We start from the raw sequence: 18,465 nt of genomic DNA, 5'->3' as shown, positions 1-18,465 counted from the left end.
CAGCACGAAACAAGTTTCAGGAACAGAATCGGTTTCACGAGGAGAAAAATCAACATGCAAGAAGTTTTGGGAACAAAAATCAGCACGCAACAAGTTCTATGAACAAATCAACACGCAACAAGTTCCATGAACAAAAACAGTTTCATGAGGAGAAAAACCAATGTACAAGGGCTATGAAGAGAAAAGAACATGCAACATGTTTCACGAACAAAAATTGGCACGCATCAAGTTTTACGAACAATAATCAACACGTAACGAGTTCAATGAACAAAATCAGTGTCGCGAGGAGAGATAATCAATGTAAATGTTTCACGAAGAGAAAAATCAACATTGAGCCAGATTCATGAACAAAAATCAGCATGCTACAGATTCTACGAACAAAAAGCAGAACGCCACAGGCTCCATGAATAAAATTAGTTTCACGATGAGAAGAATCAATTTTCAAGTATTACGAAGGAACAAATCAACATTTTTCAAAATCACAATCACATGGTATGCCAAAAATTTCATGAAAGAAATAAGCACACAACAAGTTTGCTAACAAAATCAGCACGCAACAAGTTCAATGAATAAGATCAGTTTTGTGGTGAGAAAAATCAAAATACAAATTTCACGAAGAGAAAATATCAACATGCAAAGAGTTTCATGAACAAAAATCAGGAAGCAACAAGTTGCATGAAAAAAAATCAACACACTACAAGTTCTATGAACAAAATCATTTTCACAAAGAGAAAAATCAACATGCAACAAGCTTTACGATTAAAAACCAAGTGACTAGTTTCACGAAAAATAATCAGCACCCAAAAAATTCCAGGAGCAAAAATCAGCAAGCAATAAGTTTCATTAACAAAATCGGTTTCACGAGGAGAAAAACCATCATGGAGTCAGTTTCACGAACAAAAATCAGCACGCAACAGGTTCCACAAACCAAAATCAGCACGCAACAAGTTCCGTGAATAAAATCAGTTTTACCAAGAGAAAAATCAGCATTTTTCACAAGCACAATCACATCACAGGCAACAAGTTCCATGAACAAAAATCTGCCCGCAACAGGTTGTACGAATAAAATCAGTTTTGTGATGAAAAAAAATCTATGTACAAGTTTCACAAACAGAAAAATCAATGTGCAACAAGCTTCATGAACAAAAATCAACAGTCAACAATATCCATGAAAAAATCAAAACGCTACAAGCTATGAACAAAATCAGTTTCACGAGGAGAAAATTAATATGCAACAAGTTTCACAATAAAAATGAATTTGTAACACGTTTTAACGAACAAAAATCAGCACCCAACAAGTTCCACGAACAAAAATCAACTAGTAACAAGTTCCAAGAACGGAATCGGTTTTAGGAGGAGTAAAATCAATGTACAAGTGTCATGAAGAAAAACTCTACATGCAACAAGTTTCACGAACAAAATAGAAAATCAGCACGCAACAAGTTCCACGAATAAATAAAAACAAAACAAGATCTGCGAACAGAATCAGCAAACAGTAAGTTCCATGAACAAAACCTTTTTCTGAAACAGATAAATCAGCATGCAACAAGGCTCACGAACAAAAATCAGGACTAAACAAGTTCAAATAAAAATAATGGTCATTTTTTAGGTTATAAGTTTAGTTTTTAAAGAAAAATGTTGAAAAAAAGCCTGAGGTATGATAAAATGCTCCATAAGAGTGTCATCGGGATTGGTACATTGCGCCACGCTTGCCTCAAATGCTAGGAGTCATTTGAAGAAACGCTAATGGGGAATTTTTCATTAAGTTTATACGCTAGATTCTTGTTTAAACGAACATTTTTGCAGGACGATGCTCAAAAAGTGTCACATGTGTGGTAATGTTTGCTAGAGGGTGTTGTTTGTCACCCATTAGGTGTCACGGGCTGGGAATTGTCATGGAACATCGCAATCTAGCAATGAAAAGGCTAGTTTCCATTGTTGAAATAAAAAACAATGGTTTATTTGTTAGTTTATAATTTTTTAAGGCAAAATATTGATAAAACCCTTAGGTGTGATAAAGTGTGTTAGAAGGGTAGCATCAGGGCTGGTATAATGTGCCACGCTGGCTTTGAATGACAGAAGCTATCAGAAGAAACGCTAATAGGGATTTTTTCATTAAGTTTAAACTATCGATTCTTGTGTTAATGAATATTTTAGCAGGAAAATGCCTGGAAGAATATCATATGTGTGATAATAATAATAAAAGGCGTCCTTTGTCAGCCATTGAGTGTCATGGGCTTGGAATTGCGATGGAGCATCGCCATCTAGCAATGAAATGACAAGTTTCCGCTGTTCAAATAAAAAATAGTGGTCATTTTTTTTTTATATATTTATTTCAAGGGAAAAATATCGAAGATCCCTTAGAGATGGTAATATGTGCCAGAATGATGTCATCGTGAATGGTACATTGTGCCACGCAGACATAAATTGCTAGGAGTCAGCCAGATGAAACGATAATGAGTTTTTCATTAAGTTTAAACGATCGATTCTTGTGTAAAAGAATATTTTTGCATAAAAAGGCCGGAAAAGTATCATATGTGGGGTAGTGCTTGCTACAGGGTGCCGTTCGTCAGCCATTCAGTGTCACGGGCTCGAAATTGCCCTGGAACATTGCAAGCTAGCAATGAAATGGCATGTTTCCACTAATAAAAACAATGATCATTTTTTAGTTTATAAAAAATTTTTAAGGGAAAAAAGCTCGAAAAAAAAACCCTCAGGTGTGACAATTTGCGCTAGAAGAGTATTATTGAGAGTGGTAGAATGTGCCACGATCACCTCAGTTTCTAGGAGTGACCAGAAGAAATGCTATTGGGGTTTTTTCGATAAGTTTAAATGAGTGATTCTTTCGTAAACGAATATTTTGCATAAGAATGCCCGGAAAATGTCATATGTGTGATAATTCTTGCTATAGGGAGTATTTTGTCAGCCTTTGAGTTTCACAGGCTGGAAATAGAGAAAAAATAATATCGAGAAAAAATTGACAAAATATAGAATTAAGTCACATGTATTGTACCCCCATTTCCCCATATTTTGAGCAAACTTAGATCATTCTCTAAGAAACTATGTCTAAACATTGTCTAAGAAGGAGTATTTTCCTTTGTTTTGAACAAGTTTATATCATTCTCTAAGATAACACCTATAGAAATTATCTAAGAAGGACCGTACAAGATGCTAGAATCATATCACTAAGAAGTGAAGAGTCGCTTCGTCTGGGTTTATAACACCCATCTAAAGCATAACTTATATCCTGGTGCAGTTCTATTGGATAGAAATGACCCTTTGGAGTCCTGATGGGAGCAAAAATCATTAGAATATAAAGGTTCCCTGAGAAAAACTTCTTGAAAAAAATATCTTAAAGTATTATGTAAGAGCCCAAGTGTTCGCCCTCCGCAGTTACAAGCGGGAATCCCCCTGGGGGCCAAAAAACATATCATGTTACAATCCGTTATCCATAGCATAAATAAACATTCCCCTATTACATAAAACCATAACAAAACATTAACAAGACATTAAAGAAAAACTGTCTTAGAAAACGTCTTGAATTGTCTTGAAACGTTTTGAAAAACATAAATATCTTGAAGAAGAATGTCTCAAAAAACGTCTTGAAATGTCTTGAAACGTCTTTAAACGTCTTGAAGAGTAAGGTCTCAAAAAATGTCTTGGGATGTTTTGAAAAGTCTTGAAGAAAAATGTCTTAGAAAAGGTCTTGAAATGTCTTGAAACGTCTTGAAAAATGTCTTAACGGTAAAATTGAATGTTAGAGCCCGTTAGAATTGGATGCTAGGGTCCGTTGGAATTGAATGCTAGAGCCCCACGTTGGATTTGACAAGACTGCTAGGCCCTTTGGGTCCCGGTTGGACTGGTTTCTAGGGCCTCCGGTGGTTAGGTTAGGGGCCTGATGAAATTGGGTGCTAGAACCCCGTTGTAATTGGATGTTAGGGCCCCTGGTGGTTAGGTTAGGGCCCCCGGTAAAATTGGATGCTAGGAATCCAATGGAATAGGATGGTAGGGCCCCATTGGAATTGACTGCCAAATGGTTTCTAGTGCCCCTGGTTTAAATAGTTTCTAGGGCCCCCGGTGGTTAGGTCGGATTAGGGTTTCGGATGAAATTTTATGCTAGGGGCCCGTTGGTTAGGTTAGGTTAAGGTCTACTGCTGAATTTGGATGCTAGCCCCCCACCCCCGATGAAATTGACTGCTAGGGTCCGGCGTCTTAAAGGTCCCCCACTAGTGAGCCTTGAAGGTTTTTCCCTGGCCTTCTTAGGATTTTTAAGAATCAAAGAAACTATTAAGTAAACCTCTATTAGGTAACAACCAAAGAAATCCTAGAGTGAAGAAGCTCTAAAGGTTTTTCCGTGACCCTCGCGGGTTTTCAAAAAGAAACTATGAAATAACAGACACCTACATCTTTTAGAAAACATTCTCTAAGAGTAACCGAAACTCTGAAAAACAGAAAGTCTGTGCCCAGTGAATATATTGAAAGAATTGGCTTATTATGCTGTTTCCAAATATATCCAATTCGTTCAGTTTAGTACTACCCATCAAAGACTACGAGCCTCAGAAAATTTGCTTAATTTTCGAAAAAGGTGGGAAACACCCACTATAAGTCAAAGAATCTTAGTGAAAATCAAACCATATGATTCAGTGTATCAGCAAACACTACTGTAGAAGTTTCAAGCTCTTATCTGCAAAAATGAGGAAGTTCGTATTTTTTTGCCAGAAGAAAGATCACGGAAACGTCTTTATTATATTTTTTTTTTAGGAGTGATCACATCGACCCAGTTGTCCCAGAATATTGGAAGATAGTTCATTCGAACGTAATTTTTTTTAGCCCCCTTTTTAAGTGACCAAAAAGCTTTGAGTACAACTTGGCCCCGACCCAGACTCCTTTTTTCCCAAGATCTTCCGATCGTCCATTTTGTTCATCATAGTTCAAAGACCCAGTAATATGCCTTTTGAGATAACATGATCCCCCACACCCCCGAAGAATGATCTTTAATCTGTAAAATTTGCCCATGGTTTACATATTATATATGTTATTGGGGTGTATGCATACGCTGTTCTTTTTTCTTGGGGGGGGGGTGGCAAATTTTCTGCTAGAGGGGCTTTCTACGGGGTGAATTTTCTATGGGGAGGGAAGTTTCTTTGGGGTGAACTCTTCAGGAAATTTGTTATACTTGTATGATTTGTCATAATTCACACACAAAAATCTTTTCATTTTTCTTACTTTCTCTTTGCCAACTCAATTTTACGCGTGGAGAAGTTAAGGGTACAGGTTTAATTTTCACCGGGGATTGTGAATTGTCTGAAGGATCTTTCCGTTGAGAGGGGGGATTTTCACGTGGAGGTGGAGCCGGATTCTCTGGCATCATTTAAAATACGATCAGATATTAAATTGAAAACAAGTTTTTTCAATTGAAAAAACTGAGCAACATTCAAACTTAAAACAAACAGAAATTATTTAGTATATGAGGGGTTTGCCCCTGCTCAACACCTTGCTCTTTGCGCTAAAGTTTGAGTTTCGTCCCAAATCTTTAAGAACGACTCCAGAGACGCAATGGTTGTTAAAGTAGAACATTAAGAAGCTTTTTTCAGAGTACTAAAAACTTTAGCTTGAAGAGCAATGTGTTGACGAAGGGGAACCCCCCCCCCAATATGCGTAGTAATTTCTGTTCATTCTAGGTTTTAATGTTGCTTCTTACTTTCAGTTGAAGAAACCTGTTTTTTAATTTAATAGAGTATATAAACCATATATTGTTTTGCAATTATTGCTCAGTAGAGTTGCTATCCCTTGTCTTTCATGTAGAAACTGCGGTAGTGTAGTACGCATGAGTGACGTCACAAATTTGGCAGCTGCGATTCATGAAATGACTCATTCTCTTTTATCATATTCTACTCCCTACGGTTTTATATATTCAGTGATGATTGAAATTTCAAAGAGATTGGACTTAGGATTTTAGTTTTAAAGCTGACAAGGAACGAGATTGAATAAAACTTCATGTTTATTTCTCGTACCAAAAACTAAGGTAATACTTCTCACTTCAAATTAAAGCTGTTGGTAGATTTTTCGATGCTTGGATTAATTCGCTAGGTGAAAACACTAGGCTACTTGATTTGCCTTTTAAGGCTCTTTTCTAATGGATTTACTGCTACTATCTGTCATTACATTTTGGGAGGGGGTTCCAAGTGCGTGGTGGTACGTCGTTCCTTCTGTATTTTGATGGTTGAGCTATAAAAAAATAATGATATAGCTTACTATTCAATTCCACACTCAATGCTTTTTTCGGTAAAATTCTAGTTAATTGACTTCTTGCTATATCGGAAAGGGTTTAGGTTAGGAAAATGAAACTTTCAGGGATTGGTCTACAGACTGAAGTATGTCCCGGGAAGGTATTTTGAAGTACCCACCTCCACTCCTTCTCCCTCTAGAGGGCCCTGAAATTTGCCTACATGACAGGTGAAATTTGCCTGCATAACCTATTGAAATTTTGACAAAACAACATTTTACCTTAATTTTCAGTTACTAGTTGCTTTCTCTCTGCCTTTAGTTATTTGAGTAGAATTTTGAGCCATATCAATGTTTTTTTTTTCAAAATTTAGGAAATGTATTTGCATATCTTTAAAACCTTTTAAAATGGAATTGAGCTGAGTTATGAAGCTGAAAACAATTTTGTTGTACTTCAATTAAGCAGAAGATCTATTTTGCAAGGTCTCAATTTTATAACACATATTTTTAAAGGTCATCAAATGTCAGGGCCTTCTAGAGGGAGAAGGAGTGGAGGTAGTTGCTTCAAAATACCTTCCCGGGACATACTTTAGATAGTCCTTTTCGGTCATCCATCTAGGCCCAAACGTAAGGCAGGTCGTCCTTGAATTTGGTTGGAAGAGGTCGGAAGTAAGGATTTAAAGGAAACTGGCACTTCTTCGGAGGGTGTAAAGAGGGAAACCTTTGAAAAAATTGGGATGGAGGAGGAGCGTGCAAGGCTTGGTAAAATTCTAGTTTAGCTATTTTCACTACCTTCCCAGAGTATGATTTTAGTCATGGACTCATCACTGAAAGTTTCATTTTTCTAACCTGACCCCTTTCGAAGATATTGAAATTAGCTAAAGTAGAATTGGTAGAATTCTAGTTTAGTGACTTCCTGCTATCTCGGAAAGGGGTTAGGTTAGGAAATAAAACTTTCAGGGATGGGTCTACAGGCTAAAGTATGTCCCGGGAAGGTATTTTGAAGTACCTACCTCCACTCACTCTCCCTCTAGAGGGCCCTGACCGTTGATGACCTTTAAAAATATGTGTGTTATAAAAGTGAAACCTTGCAAAATAGATCTTCTGCTTGAGTGAAGTACACAAAAAAAATTCAGCTTCACAACTTAGCACAATCCCAATTTATAAGGTTTTAAAGGTATGCAAATACATTTCCTAAATTTGAGAAAAAAAACATTGATATGGCTCAGAATTCACCTCCCCGGGATATATTACAGCCTGTAGACCCTTCCCCGACACTTCCATTTTCCTAACTTAACACCTTTCCTAGATAGTTCATGTTTGTGCTTGTTCTTATGTGGCATCCACAGATGTTTCATAATGCCAAATAGGCTTAAAGCTAATTTCAAAGAAGCAACCAAGTCAGCAAATTTATATATTGCCTCTACCTATAGGGGCGGGGTATAGTATACTATTGGTTAATTATGCACCTTCATTACCAGGTTGAAGAAAAAAACAAAATACCTCCCCCCACCCCGGATGATGGAGAAACCGTTGCTGATGTTTTTTTTCCACGTTTGTAAAATTTCGAATTATGACCCAACTGCTGATGAGAAACAATTAAAAATAAAAGCGAAATTTGTAGCGCTATGTTTGATCCTACTAGGGCATTAAATAAAAAAAACAAACAAGTTTTTCAACTAAAAGTAAGGAGTAACATTAAAAGTTAAAACGAACAGAAATTATTCGTGTATGAGGGGATTTGCCCTCCCTTGTCAATATCTCAATCTTTACCCTAAAGTTCGAATTTTTTTCCAATTCTTTAAGAATGAGCCCATGAATCACAAAGGCCGTTTAATTAGAATAAATAACTCTTTTGAAAGTACTAAAGAAACTTTAGTGTAAATAGCGACGTATCGACTAGGGGGGCGAAAACCCTCGTATACGTAGTAATTTCGGCTCGTTTTAAGTTTTGATGCTGCTGCTTACTTTCAGTTGAAAAAAAAACTTTTTTTTATTATTTAATTTCTAATCGTTTTTTAAATAATGCTGGGAAATCCGGTGCTCTCTTCATAAAAATGTTCTTCCCCGATGGAAACTTCCTCCATGGAAATATCCTCCCACGTAAACCCCTAAAAATACAAAATTCCAAATTTTTGCAGATAGGAGCTTAAAACCCCCTAAACTAGAGTTCTCTGATACGCTGAATCCGATAGTGTGATTTTTGTTAAGATTTTATGACTTTTATGATTTTACCCCTTTTTTCGAAAATAAAGAAAAATTTTCTGAGGCTCTTAACTTTTGATGGGTAAGACTAAACTTGATGGAAATCATACATTTGGAATCAGCATAGAAATCTGATCTTTTGATGTATCTGTTGGTATCAAAATTCCGTTTTTTAGAGTTTCAGTTACGATTGAGCCGGGTCACTCCTTACTTACAGTTTGTTACCACGAACTATTTGATTAGGGGAGGGGGGATCTAACTGTGACTGATGTCACGAATATATTTGGAAGTAGTGTTAAATGGGGGGGGGGGGATCAAACGATTTGATTCTCTTTTTTGGTATTATTGGTGTTTAACCAAAGAACACATGACAAACATTATATGATAAACAACCAAAAAACACATTATCTAGAACTATATGTGGAACCATTAGGGAGGAAATGTCACAAATGTGACTATTAGGCTGTATTATAAAATAGCGTGAAATAAGGAATAAAATGACACTAGGCCTACTCTTTTGGTTTTATAAGGTGCTGCTCTCATCCAATGGTTCCTTATCATTAACCCAATTAATAATTTATGATTTGAAAATCTTTGATTTTTTGGGCCAAAGAATGATCTCTGAAATGTTTCAGCTAATTCTACGCCCAGGGTCAAACATGCCCCGAAAGACCTGTTAGAGCTATATAGAGCTACCCGAATTAGATAGCTATTTTGGATAAATAGATATCTCAAAATTTTGATTGGATGTGTTTGCGGTTGTGAGTGTGGGTAGGAAAAAAGGACCAATGAGGTGGGCTGGTTGTCTTCCAATCACTTTCGTCCCTCAAAAAGGCCACTAGAACTTTTTATTTCCCATTTCAATGACCTATTTGCGTTTTGGAGATATTTTACTCTAAAGTTTCAACTTAATACCCTTAAACGATCCTGATATACTTCAGATAAAACATGTTGACAACATAAATTTCCATAATCTTAGGATTTAATCTTACGATTAACATTTCCCGAAAGTTACGACTTAATAATCTTAGCCATTCCAGACATATTACAGACGCGTCAGTTTTACAACCTGGATGCACATGTTGTTTCTTAATTAGTTCGAGACTCCCTCCCCCTCAACATTACCTTAAAGTTTCAACTTTAGACTCTTAGCCGTTCCTGAGATGTTGCAGATACGCTATTTTGACAACCTGGATGCGCACAGTGCCTTTAAGCTAATTCAACACCCCCCACGACATTCCCTGTTTCAATGACCGCTCCTTCCATACGAAGTGGCCTGGAAAAAAAAAGTAATACATGAATCGATCTAGGCAGCGCTATTGTCCTGTTTATGATATCCCTCGAAGTGCTTAAGATTGTGCTTGCGACGCTAGCGACTCGTATATTTGAAAAAAAGGCACTAAAAGACATGCCGCAAAATATGTTGGTCTTTTCGCTAGCGAATTAAAGAAAAGATCGAATAGTATACAAAGTGAAGTATAACTGCAGTTTATGGTCGTGTTCTGAACTAAACACTGTTATTTCAAGTTTCTTACTTGATTACATCCAGAATTTTTTTTTATATATTTTCATTGTCCTTTTTTTTAATTGAGCCTCATCCCATCCACACCCCAGAATTTCCGTCCGACTCGTAAAAAAAGTAACAAAAGAGCATGTAAACAAATTTGTGATGTGCTTTAAATTCCTCCCCCCTCGAACCAAAATCCTGGATACGGCCTTGATAGGTGATATGCAACTAAGCACTGGAATCAATTACTTACAAACAAATTGTAGCCTCCCTCCCCGCTTGACGGAAGCGATGTTTGCGTAGATGCATGTCCGATATTGTTCTTTCTCAACAAGAAGATTACATTGCCAGCACAAGGGGTGTGGGTATTGATCTGGAGTATATTCAGATGTATTTATGAATACCAGTGAATAATTAGCTATTGCAGGAGGTGCTTATTTGAGGAATTTGCACCTTTACTCACATGATAAGGGAGTGTGTTTCCATGGGAAACAGTGGCGTTTTTCTAGTTTTAAGCTTCGAATTGAATAAAACTCCTTTTGGAAAAGAAGACCGAAGATTTTCTGAAATTCTAAATTTGGAGTTTATACACCTTTGCATAAAGTATCATCAATACACCATAGAAATGAGTTAGGCATTTATGCACGATAGGGACAAAGTAAAAAGGATTTTCCCCAACAGTTTTTTCAAGATATATGTAGGAGTAAATGATAAGGGTTCCTTAGTTGGAACCCTTTATCTAGAATATGGAGTTTCAAACTGAAGGATCTTAGGTCTGCTGATGGGTTTATAATAACGGATCCAAATCCGTTATTTCATTCTAAGCTAAACAAACCATTCCGTTGTACAAGATTTGAAAGCATTTTGTTTTTTTTTTTTTAATATTACGTCAAAAAAGATACGAGTAGATTCTTTGGAAGTGGGGCCCAAAAGGCCCAACACATAGTATGCTAGCCTTAGAGGTTACCGGTCATGAGTAAAAAGGCTGAGGAGTAAAAAGTGTTTGTTAATCCTTTCTGTTATTAAATCCAAATAATCTTTATATTCATATAACTAGGATTTTAAGTAATTTTGTTGAAGCATTCCCAATGTTTATTAACAATATGTTTACTTTGTGACTATTGTACTGACTGTAATCATGTATTTTGTATGTACTTTTGATACTGATCCATGTTTTGGTACTTCAGTTCTGCTAAAAAAAAAAGTAAGCATAGCTACTATTTGAATCGGATTACATACTACTGTACAATCATGGTCACACCAGAATTCCGAAAAAAAGAGCTTGATGAGTCAAGTGGCAATGGCAACGTTTTTTTTTTTTTTTTTCGAATAGCACAAGAGAGTATGATTAACATTCAGAAATTTACTCAAACATGGTAACCTGGGATTTTGTAACTTTATTTCAGTTAAACATAATCTTCATTTTTATTAGATCCCATTTTTCCATCAGAAAAGAGAATAGTTATCTGTTTACTATAGACGTTCATTTTGTCTTGTCAGTAATTGCAGTAACTGCAGTTCTGGAAATGTTTAAAATTTTAGTTATATTTCATATTTTTTTTCTTGTATGCTTGTTGTCGTTTTTTAGATGGTTTGACTTAAAAAAAGAATTGTTCTTTGCGTTTTTTTTCTTATTTTTTTTTTTCGCTGAAAAAGTTTCCCAGACGTGGAGCCGAAATATTTAGTTTTTTGTTATGTTTGCCGTTTTTTGTGCTTTTGATCCCCTGCTTTATTTAAATTAAACCTGTTTTTTTTCTCTTAAATTTATTAGGTTTTGTAATTTTTTACGATTTCGCTCAAATGGCTGAATTATTAATTGACAAAGATTCTGAGATATATGATTAATTTAAAATTATAGAAAGCTTTTGTATTTTATTCTACAATTTCAGCAACGTAGCCTACTGTCACGCAGTGGTGCTTTTTGTTTCTATAAAGGAGCAGGAGTAGCATCAAAATACTGACTCTCCAGGAATAAAGGTGGAAGTCTTTTGATTTCAAAGCCAAAGTTTTAGAATGCTCTCATGCCTAATTTTATTTTGCAATACTGAATTATAATAGCCCACAACATTATTGGTAAAAAACTTCTGTTGGATTTTTCAGTGTTACATTAGCAAGTTCGAACTATTTAACCTTGAAAACTGATTACATGCTATTATGTGTCATTTCCTGGAAATAGCTTGATGCGTAACACAATTTTTAGGAAGTATTTTTTTCCCTATAGCGTTACAAAATTTTGTCGTCATTATCAACCAATTAAAAGTGCTATATTAGTAAGCCCACCCTTATTACGGGTTGTTTTCAACTATGGTTTATTGCAGGGATGGCCAATGCACGGAGAGAGGTACTCAAGTTATCATTTAGTAGAAGTTTTAGTGATCCATCAGGTGAAGGAACAGATAAAGACGGACCTATATCCCCACCGAAGCGTTACTGCTTAGGCATATCCTCAACAAGCTTACCTACAAGCCCATCTAGTGTTGAAATATCTTTACAGAAAATATTAGTCATGAAGAAAACAACCATTATCAGTTGTGACAGTCTCGCTAATCGCATCGATGCCGGTGACAAATTTCTATTAATAGACTGCCGGCCCTTCCTTGCGTTTAATAAATCGCACATAAAAGGAGCATTGAATTTAAATTGTGCAGATAGAATTAATCGAAAAAGACTACAGACTGGGAGGGCAACAATTGCCGATCTTGCAACGACTAGTGAAGGGAAAGAAGCCCTACGAAATAAAGAAACGAAGGATGTGGTAGTTTATGATGAAACTGTGCCCGATGTTGAAAAATTGTCATCTACAAGCACGCTCTTTCTCGTTTTAAGTGCCTTAATCTCAGACAACAAAAACCCTATTGTTCTTACAGGTAAGGAATGCTTAATACTTTAAGTCTTATTATTTCCAACATTTTTAAACGGTAAAATAACAAAAAATTCTATTCAAATTCTTCTTGCTTTTGTCTAAATATAATGATTTAACTTGATTAGTTGGGATAAGACTAATGTAACTTATTTTTGACATATAAACAACAAACTAAGATTGCTTTTAAATTTCTTTAAAAAATCCTAATTTTCACAAAAATCCAGATCCAAGCCTATATTGGATTTTAGATTAAAGGTCGGTGTCTTAATTGATTTTTGTGGGAATAATAATTCTTAACAATCATTTGCGTCGGCCTTGCTTGAAAATAACGTAGAAGGAGAATTCGTAAAGTTGTTGCATGGGACTGTACTGGCTCACGGTACTCGCAACTTAGGCAGCTGCCCAAAGCGCCATGGCGAGCTTAGGGGTGCTACAATTTGCTGCTTGCGTAATACTTATTTGCTTCTTATCTCCAGTGCTTTATATTTACAATTTTTGAGCTGGTTGCCACTGGTATGTCTAAATTAGTGCATCTTCTTCGTCCTCCTGTGATTACGAATTGTCTAGTAGGTTACTTGTAACGGGAGAATCCTTTTCCTTGTGTGTTTCATTTGATTTCTTCATGTGTATAAAATCTGCAATAAGACAATACGAATAACAAAATAAGAAGCTCAACCCGTTAAAAGAGCTTTAGTATCATTGTCTCTTATTTAGATTAAATAAAAAAAAAAGTTTTTTAACTGCAAGTAAGGAGCGGCATTAAAACTTAAAACGAACAGAAATTATTCCGTATATGAAAGGGGTTGTTCCCTCCTCAGCGCCTCACTCTTTACGCTAAAGTTTGACTCTTTTTCACAATTCTACTTTTTAAAACAATAAAAAACTTAACGTAAAGAGCGAGGCGTTGAAGAGGGGATGACCTCTTTCATATATGGAATAATTTCTGTTCGTTTTAAGTTTTAATGCCGCTCCTTACTTGCAGTTAAAAAACTTGTTTTTTATTAAATTTCTGAGCGTTTTTTAATTAATGCATGTTTTGATTTTGGCTCACCGCACAGGAATAATTAAAAAGAAATTGGTATATTAATTTTTTTTTGGCTAAAAGGTTTTCTCTTAGTTTTGATCAAACGATTTTGATAAAAAAAAGGGCGGGGGAGGAGGCCTAGTTGCACTCCAATTTTTGGTTACTTAAAAAGGCAAATAGAACCTTTTACTCTTGTTACGAACGTTCTATTAGTAATAGATATACGTAACTTACGTAACCTGGTCTATGGGGTGAGGGCGCGTCCAGGATTTTTCATGGGGAGAGGGGGAGTATTTTTGGATGGGAGAGGGCTTACAAAAAACTCTAAAAAAAGCATCACTAATTTGTTTATGCATAGAATTAGTTTGCCCTGAGAATCATTTGCCGTAGAAACGGGTCTGTACAGGTATGGACGGATGTGTTTTTGCCATGTCTGTGGGGCAAGGACGCATTCAGGACTTTCTGGGGGGGGGGTGTTTTTGGGGCGTGACAGGGCTTGCAAAAAACTTTAAACGACGCATCACAAATTCGTTTGTGCGCACTTTTGTTACGTGGTTACGAGTCGGATATAATTTGGGTAGAGGGAGGTTCAAACTCTGTAACTCAACCCTTGAGTACGACCTTGGTGTGGCATTTGTATTAGTGTTTTCCCAGAAAGCACAAACTTTATATGTAATTTGTTGGACAATCTTTATAGTGAGTATTCCAATTTTTCTATACGCATCATTATTAATTTTTTGTTTGGAAGGTGGGTAGGCAACTACACAGGGTAGGGGGCTATGGGACTATTTTTTCTTGCCAAAATCAAAAGCGTATTTCCGTACTACCATTTTTAAATTTTAACGTAATTCTCTGATTTTTGTATTCTTCTTGTAGTTGAAATATATTCGTGCGTACGGGCTTATTATAAGGGATGACATTTGCCATCCTTACCACCCCGAATTACTCCCTGTGTCCACACAATTTGGCTTCCTAGTTATGTTTGCGTTCTCCTTTGAGTTTCGGTTGAAAGGCGATAGTATAAGCATTATCAATCAGATTTATCTTGAAAAGAAACCAGTTTTATGTTCTTAAAATCGATTGATCTGTTTTTAGCTTACATTCTAGACAATTGAATCACAACTGCAGGCGTCAATGAGTCTTCTTTTAAAAGATTGACTATAACATTTAAAAAACTGTGAAAACACTGACAACGGGTTTAGCTGAGTCAAGTGTGGTTTCCCTGATTCAATGCCAATTTGCTGATGATGTCAAAAACATTTCTAATGACACTTCGCAGGTTGTTTTTCCACAAGCTGATGTCATAGTGTATTTTTACTGAGGTCATGTCTGTAATTGATAACAACATTTTCATATAAACCATGTATTTAGTTTCTATTGAAGAATCTGTGTGGAAATGTATTTTTAATTATGCAATTTTTGAAATCGAGACCGTGTATACCTGCTCACCGTGGGGATAGCCAGGGCTACAGATAGCCAATACTTTGTTTCAGGGACAAATCTGCTTCATGAATTTATGCATAAAAAAAAATTCATAATCAATTGCTTATAAAATGTATGTATTTAATCCGCAAAAGTCTATAGCAATCTGAACTTGATCACGTGTTAAGCTTTTGCGGGGACTGGGGACAGGAAAGACTGCATTGCCACCCATGGATTCCTTGGAATTTCTTAAACATTCTAAAAATCTAAATTCCAAATATTTTACTCTATTACTCTTATCATATCCCTCGGAAAAATTTTCTAACAGCCCCGCCATAATGGCTGCTTACACGTACGTCATTTTATTATTTTTGCGATTGAATCGAGGGATGTACGCACGACTTATTTTAGTAGAGTAGGGTCATCATCTCCTAGTTATATACTAGTACGTGGTGATTGTTATCAAAAGGGTATACTCGTTCTTTCGCTTACTTCTGAGTATTATTTAGCTAGCCAACATTCTCCAATAAATCTTAATTGTTTTGCAACCGGTTTAGCGTTATACGTTGTTAAATAAAACTGAAAGTAGGGAGCGATATTAAAACTTAAAACGAACAGAAATTACTCGGTGTATGAAAGGGGCTGTTCCCTCCTCAACGCCCCGCTCTTTACGCAAAAGTTTGACTCTTTCTCTCAACTCTACTTTTTAAAACAGTGAATACTTTGGCGTAAAGAGGAGCGTTGAGGAGGGAACAACCCCTTTCATATACGGAGTAATTTCTCTTCGTTTTAAGTTTTAATATCGCTCCTTAATTTCAGTTAAAAAAATTTGTTTTTTTATTTATTTCTGAACGTTTTGAATTAATGTATGTTTTGATTTTGGCTCTCCGCACATGAATAATTAAAAAGAAATTTGCATATTAATTTATTTTTATGGCTAAATGGCTTTCTCATAGTTTTGATCGGACGATTTTGAGAAAAAAGGAGTGGGGGAGTAGGCCTAGTTACCTTCAATTTTTTGGTTATTTAAAAAGGCAACTAGAACTTTTAATTTTCTACGAATGTTTTTATCAGTAAAAATATACGTAATTTACAAATCAACTCACGTAGCGAACTTCCATATTCGTATGTTTTTATTACGTATATGAGGGTTTCACCCCCTCGTCAATACCTCGCTCTTTACACTAAAGCTTAAATTTTGTCCCAATTCCATAAGAATGATCCGTGAATCACAAAGGCCGTAGAATAAGTAGTTGAAATTAATAAAATTACTTTAGCGTAAAGAACGAGGTATTAGGAGGGGGTGAACCCCTCATATACGTATTAATTTCTGTTCGTTCTAAGTTTTAATGCTGCTACTTACTTTCAGTTGAAAAAACTTTTTCATATGTATTTTTTCATTGTTCTTAAAAAAATGCTAAAAAATCCTGCGCCCCCTTCATGGAAATTTTCTTCCCCCATAACAAATTCCTCCATGCAAAGTTCTCCCCACATTACCCCCTCCCCCAACCAAAAAATCCAGCTGAAAGCGTCTGTACACTTCCCAATAACCATTACTATGTGTAAGCACTGGTCAAAGTTTGTAACTTGCAGCCCCTCCCACGGGGACTGTGAAGGAGTAAGTGGTCCCCAAAGACATAATTATTAGGTTTTTTCGACAATGCTGAATAAAATGGCTATCTCAGAATTTTGATCCAGTGACTTTGGGAAAAAAGTGAGCGCTGGAGAGGGCCTAGGTGCCCTCCAATTTTTTGGTCACTTAAATAGGGCACTAGAACTTTTAATTTAAGTTAGAATGAGCCTTCACATGATATTCTAGGATAACTGGGTCGACACGATCACCCCTGGGAGAAAAAAAGAACAAACAAACAAATAAACACGCATCCGTGGTCTGTCTTGTGGCAAAAAAAATACAAAATTCCACATTTTTGTAGATAGGAGGTTGAAACTTCTACTGTAGAGTTCTCTGATGTTGTGAATCTAATGGTGTGATTTTCGTTAAGATTCTATGACTTTTAAGGGGTGTTTCCCCCTATTTTTTAAAATAAGGCAAATTTTCTCAGGCTTATAACTTTTGATGGGTAAGTCTGAACCTTTTTAAACTTATATATTTAAAATCAGCATTAAAATGCAAATCTTTTGATGTAACTATTTTTATAAAAGTTTCGTTTTTTGGAGTTTCGGTTACTATTGAGTTGGGTCGCTCCCTACTACAGTTCATTACCACGAACTGTTTGATTAATATAATTTTGTTCGTATGTGACTTAAAACTTTTGGAATACGTTATTAATGTACAAAATTGTAAGCGAAGATACTTTGGGGAATTGAAACGTGTAGTTTTTCAGTCTGAGATATATTGGCCCCACTAAGAAGACGGTTGAATGTACAAAAATATTTTTGAATAAAATTTGTAGAAAATTCAACCCTGTACAATTTTTTTGGTACTTGTCTGTTAAACGAAACACACCGATGAAATGAAGTTAGGTTAATCCTGATGAAATGTATCTAAACATGATGATAATTTAATACTTAAGAAACAAAATTGTGGAAACTACGGCAAAGAATTATGGAAAGCAGACCACACAGAACGCATTATATTAAATACCTAACCGCTAACCACCTTCTGTATATTAGATATTATTTAAAATATAGCTGCAACTTGGTTTTTCTCATTCAAAATCAGCAAATCATAACTGATTCTGATGAGGCAAACCGGTTTTTGTTAGATCTTAGACAGGGTCATTCTTGAGTGTTTCATTTAACAGACAAGTACCTATTTTTTTAATAAATTCAAATAGTATAAACCCACAGAAAATGTGATTTTTGCAAAAAAGTGCACAATAGCGATTTTTTACCGTTGATCTTTGAACTATGTAGTTGCGGCGACCTTGTGTTAGATAGTAGCTAGAGTTGGAGACATTGTCATAATAAAGATTTATACCAGTTAATAGCTGACTATCTCAAAATTCCAATATTCTTATCCTATTATGGCTAAAATCACTGGACTAATGTTAGTTATCAAGTTCAAATTAGTTACTCATTTCTTGTTTTTTTTTTTTTTGGGGGGGGGGGTATTCGTTGATTTTGGACAATATAGACTGAAAGGAATAAGTTTTATTCCTACTTATCGGTTATATAATAGACACTACAGTTTCGACACAAGAAACTGGTCAAGTAACTTCTTTATACTGTCGATCATTTGGTTCCGTAAAGTGGCGT

At 35.8% G+C, this 18,465-nt stretch overlaps 1 protein-coding gene across 1 annotated transcript in view; it reads left to right on the top strand.

The window, feature by feature from the left end:
* The first annotated feature begins 5,916 nt into the window (after nucleotides 1–5,916).
* The window catches only part of LOC136026381 (dual specificity protein phosphatase 10-like), a 51,550-nt gene continuing 39,001 nt past the window's right edge, over nucleotides 5,917–18,465 (top strand). Inside the window, exons 1-2 of the mRNA XM_065702930.1 lie at nucleotides 5,917–6,025; nucleotides 12,256–12,804. Of these exons, the coding sequence (XP_065559002.1) occupies nucleotides 12,258–12,804 (547 nt within the window). The 5' untranslated portion in view covers nucleotides 5,917–6,025; nucleotides 12,256–12,257. The remainder of the gene's footprint in view (nucleotides 6,026–12,255; nucleotides 12,805–18,465) is intronic.

This window comes from Artemia franciscana, chromosome 4, assembly GCF_032884065.1.
Source record: "Artemia franciscana chromosome 4, ASM3288406v1, whole genome shotgun sequence".
Classification (NCBI taxonomy): domain Eukaryota; kingdom Metazoa; phylum Arthropoda; class Branchiopoda; order Anostraca; family Artemiidae; genus Artemia; species Artemia franciscana.
This window is presented reverse-complemented; position numbering and strand designations above follow the sequence as displayed.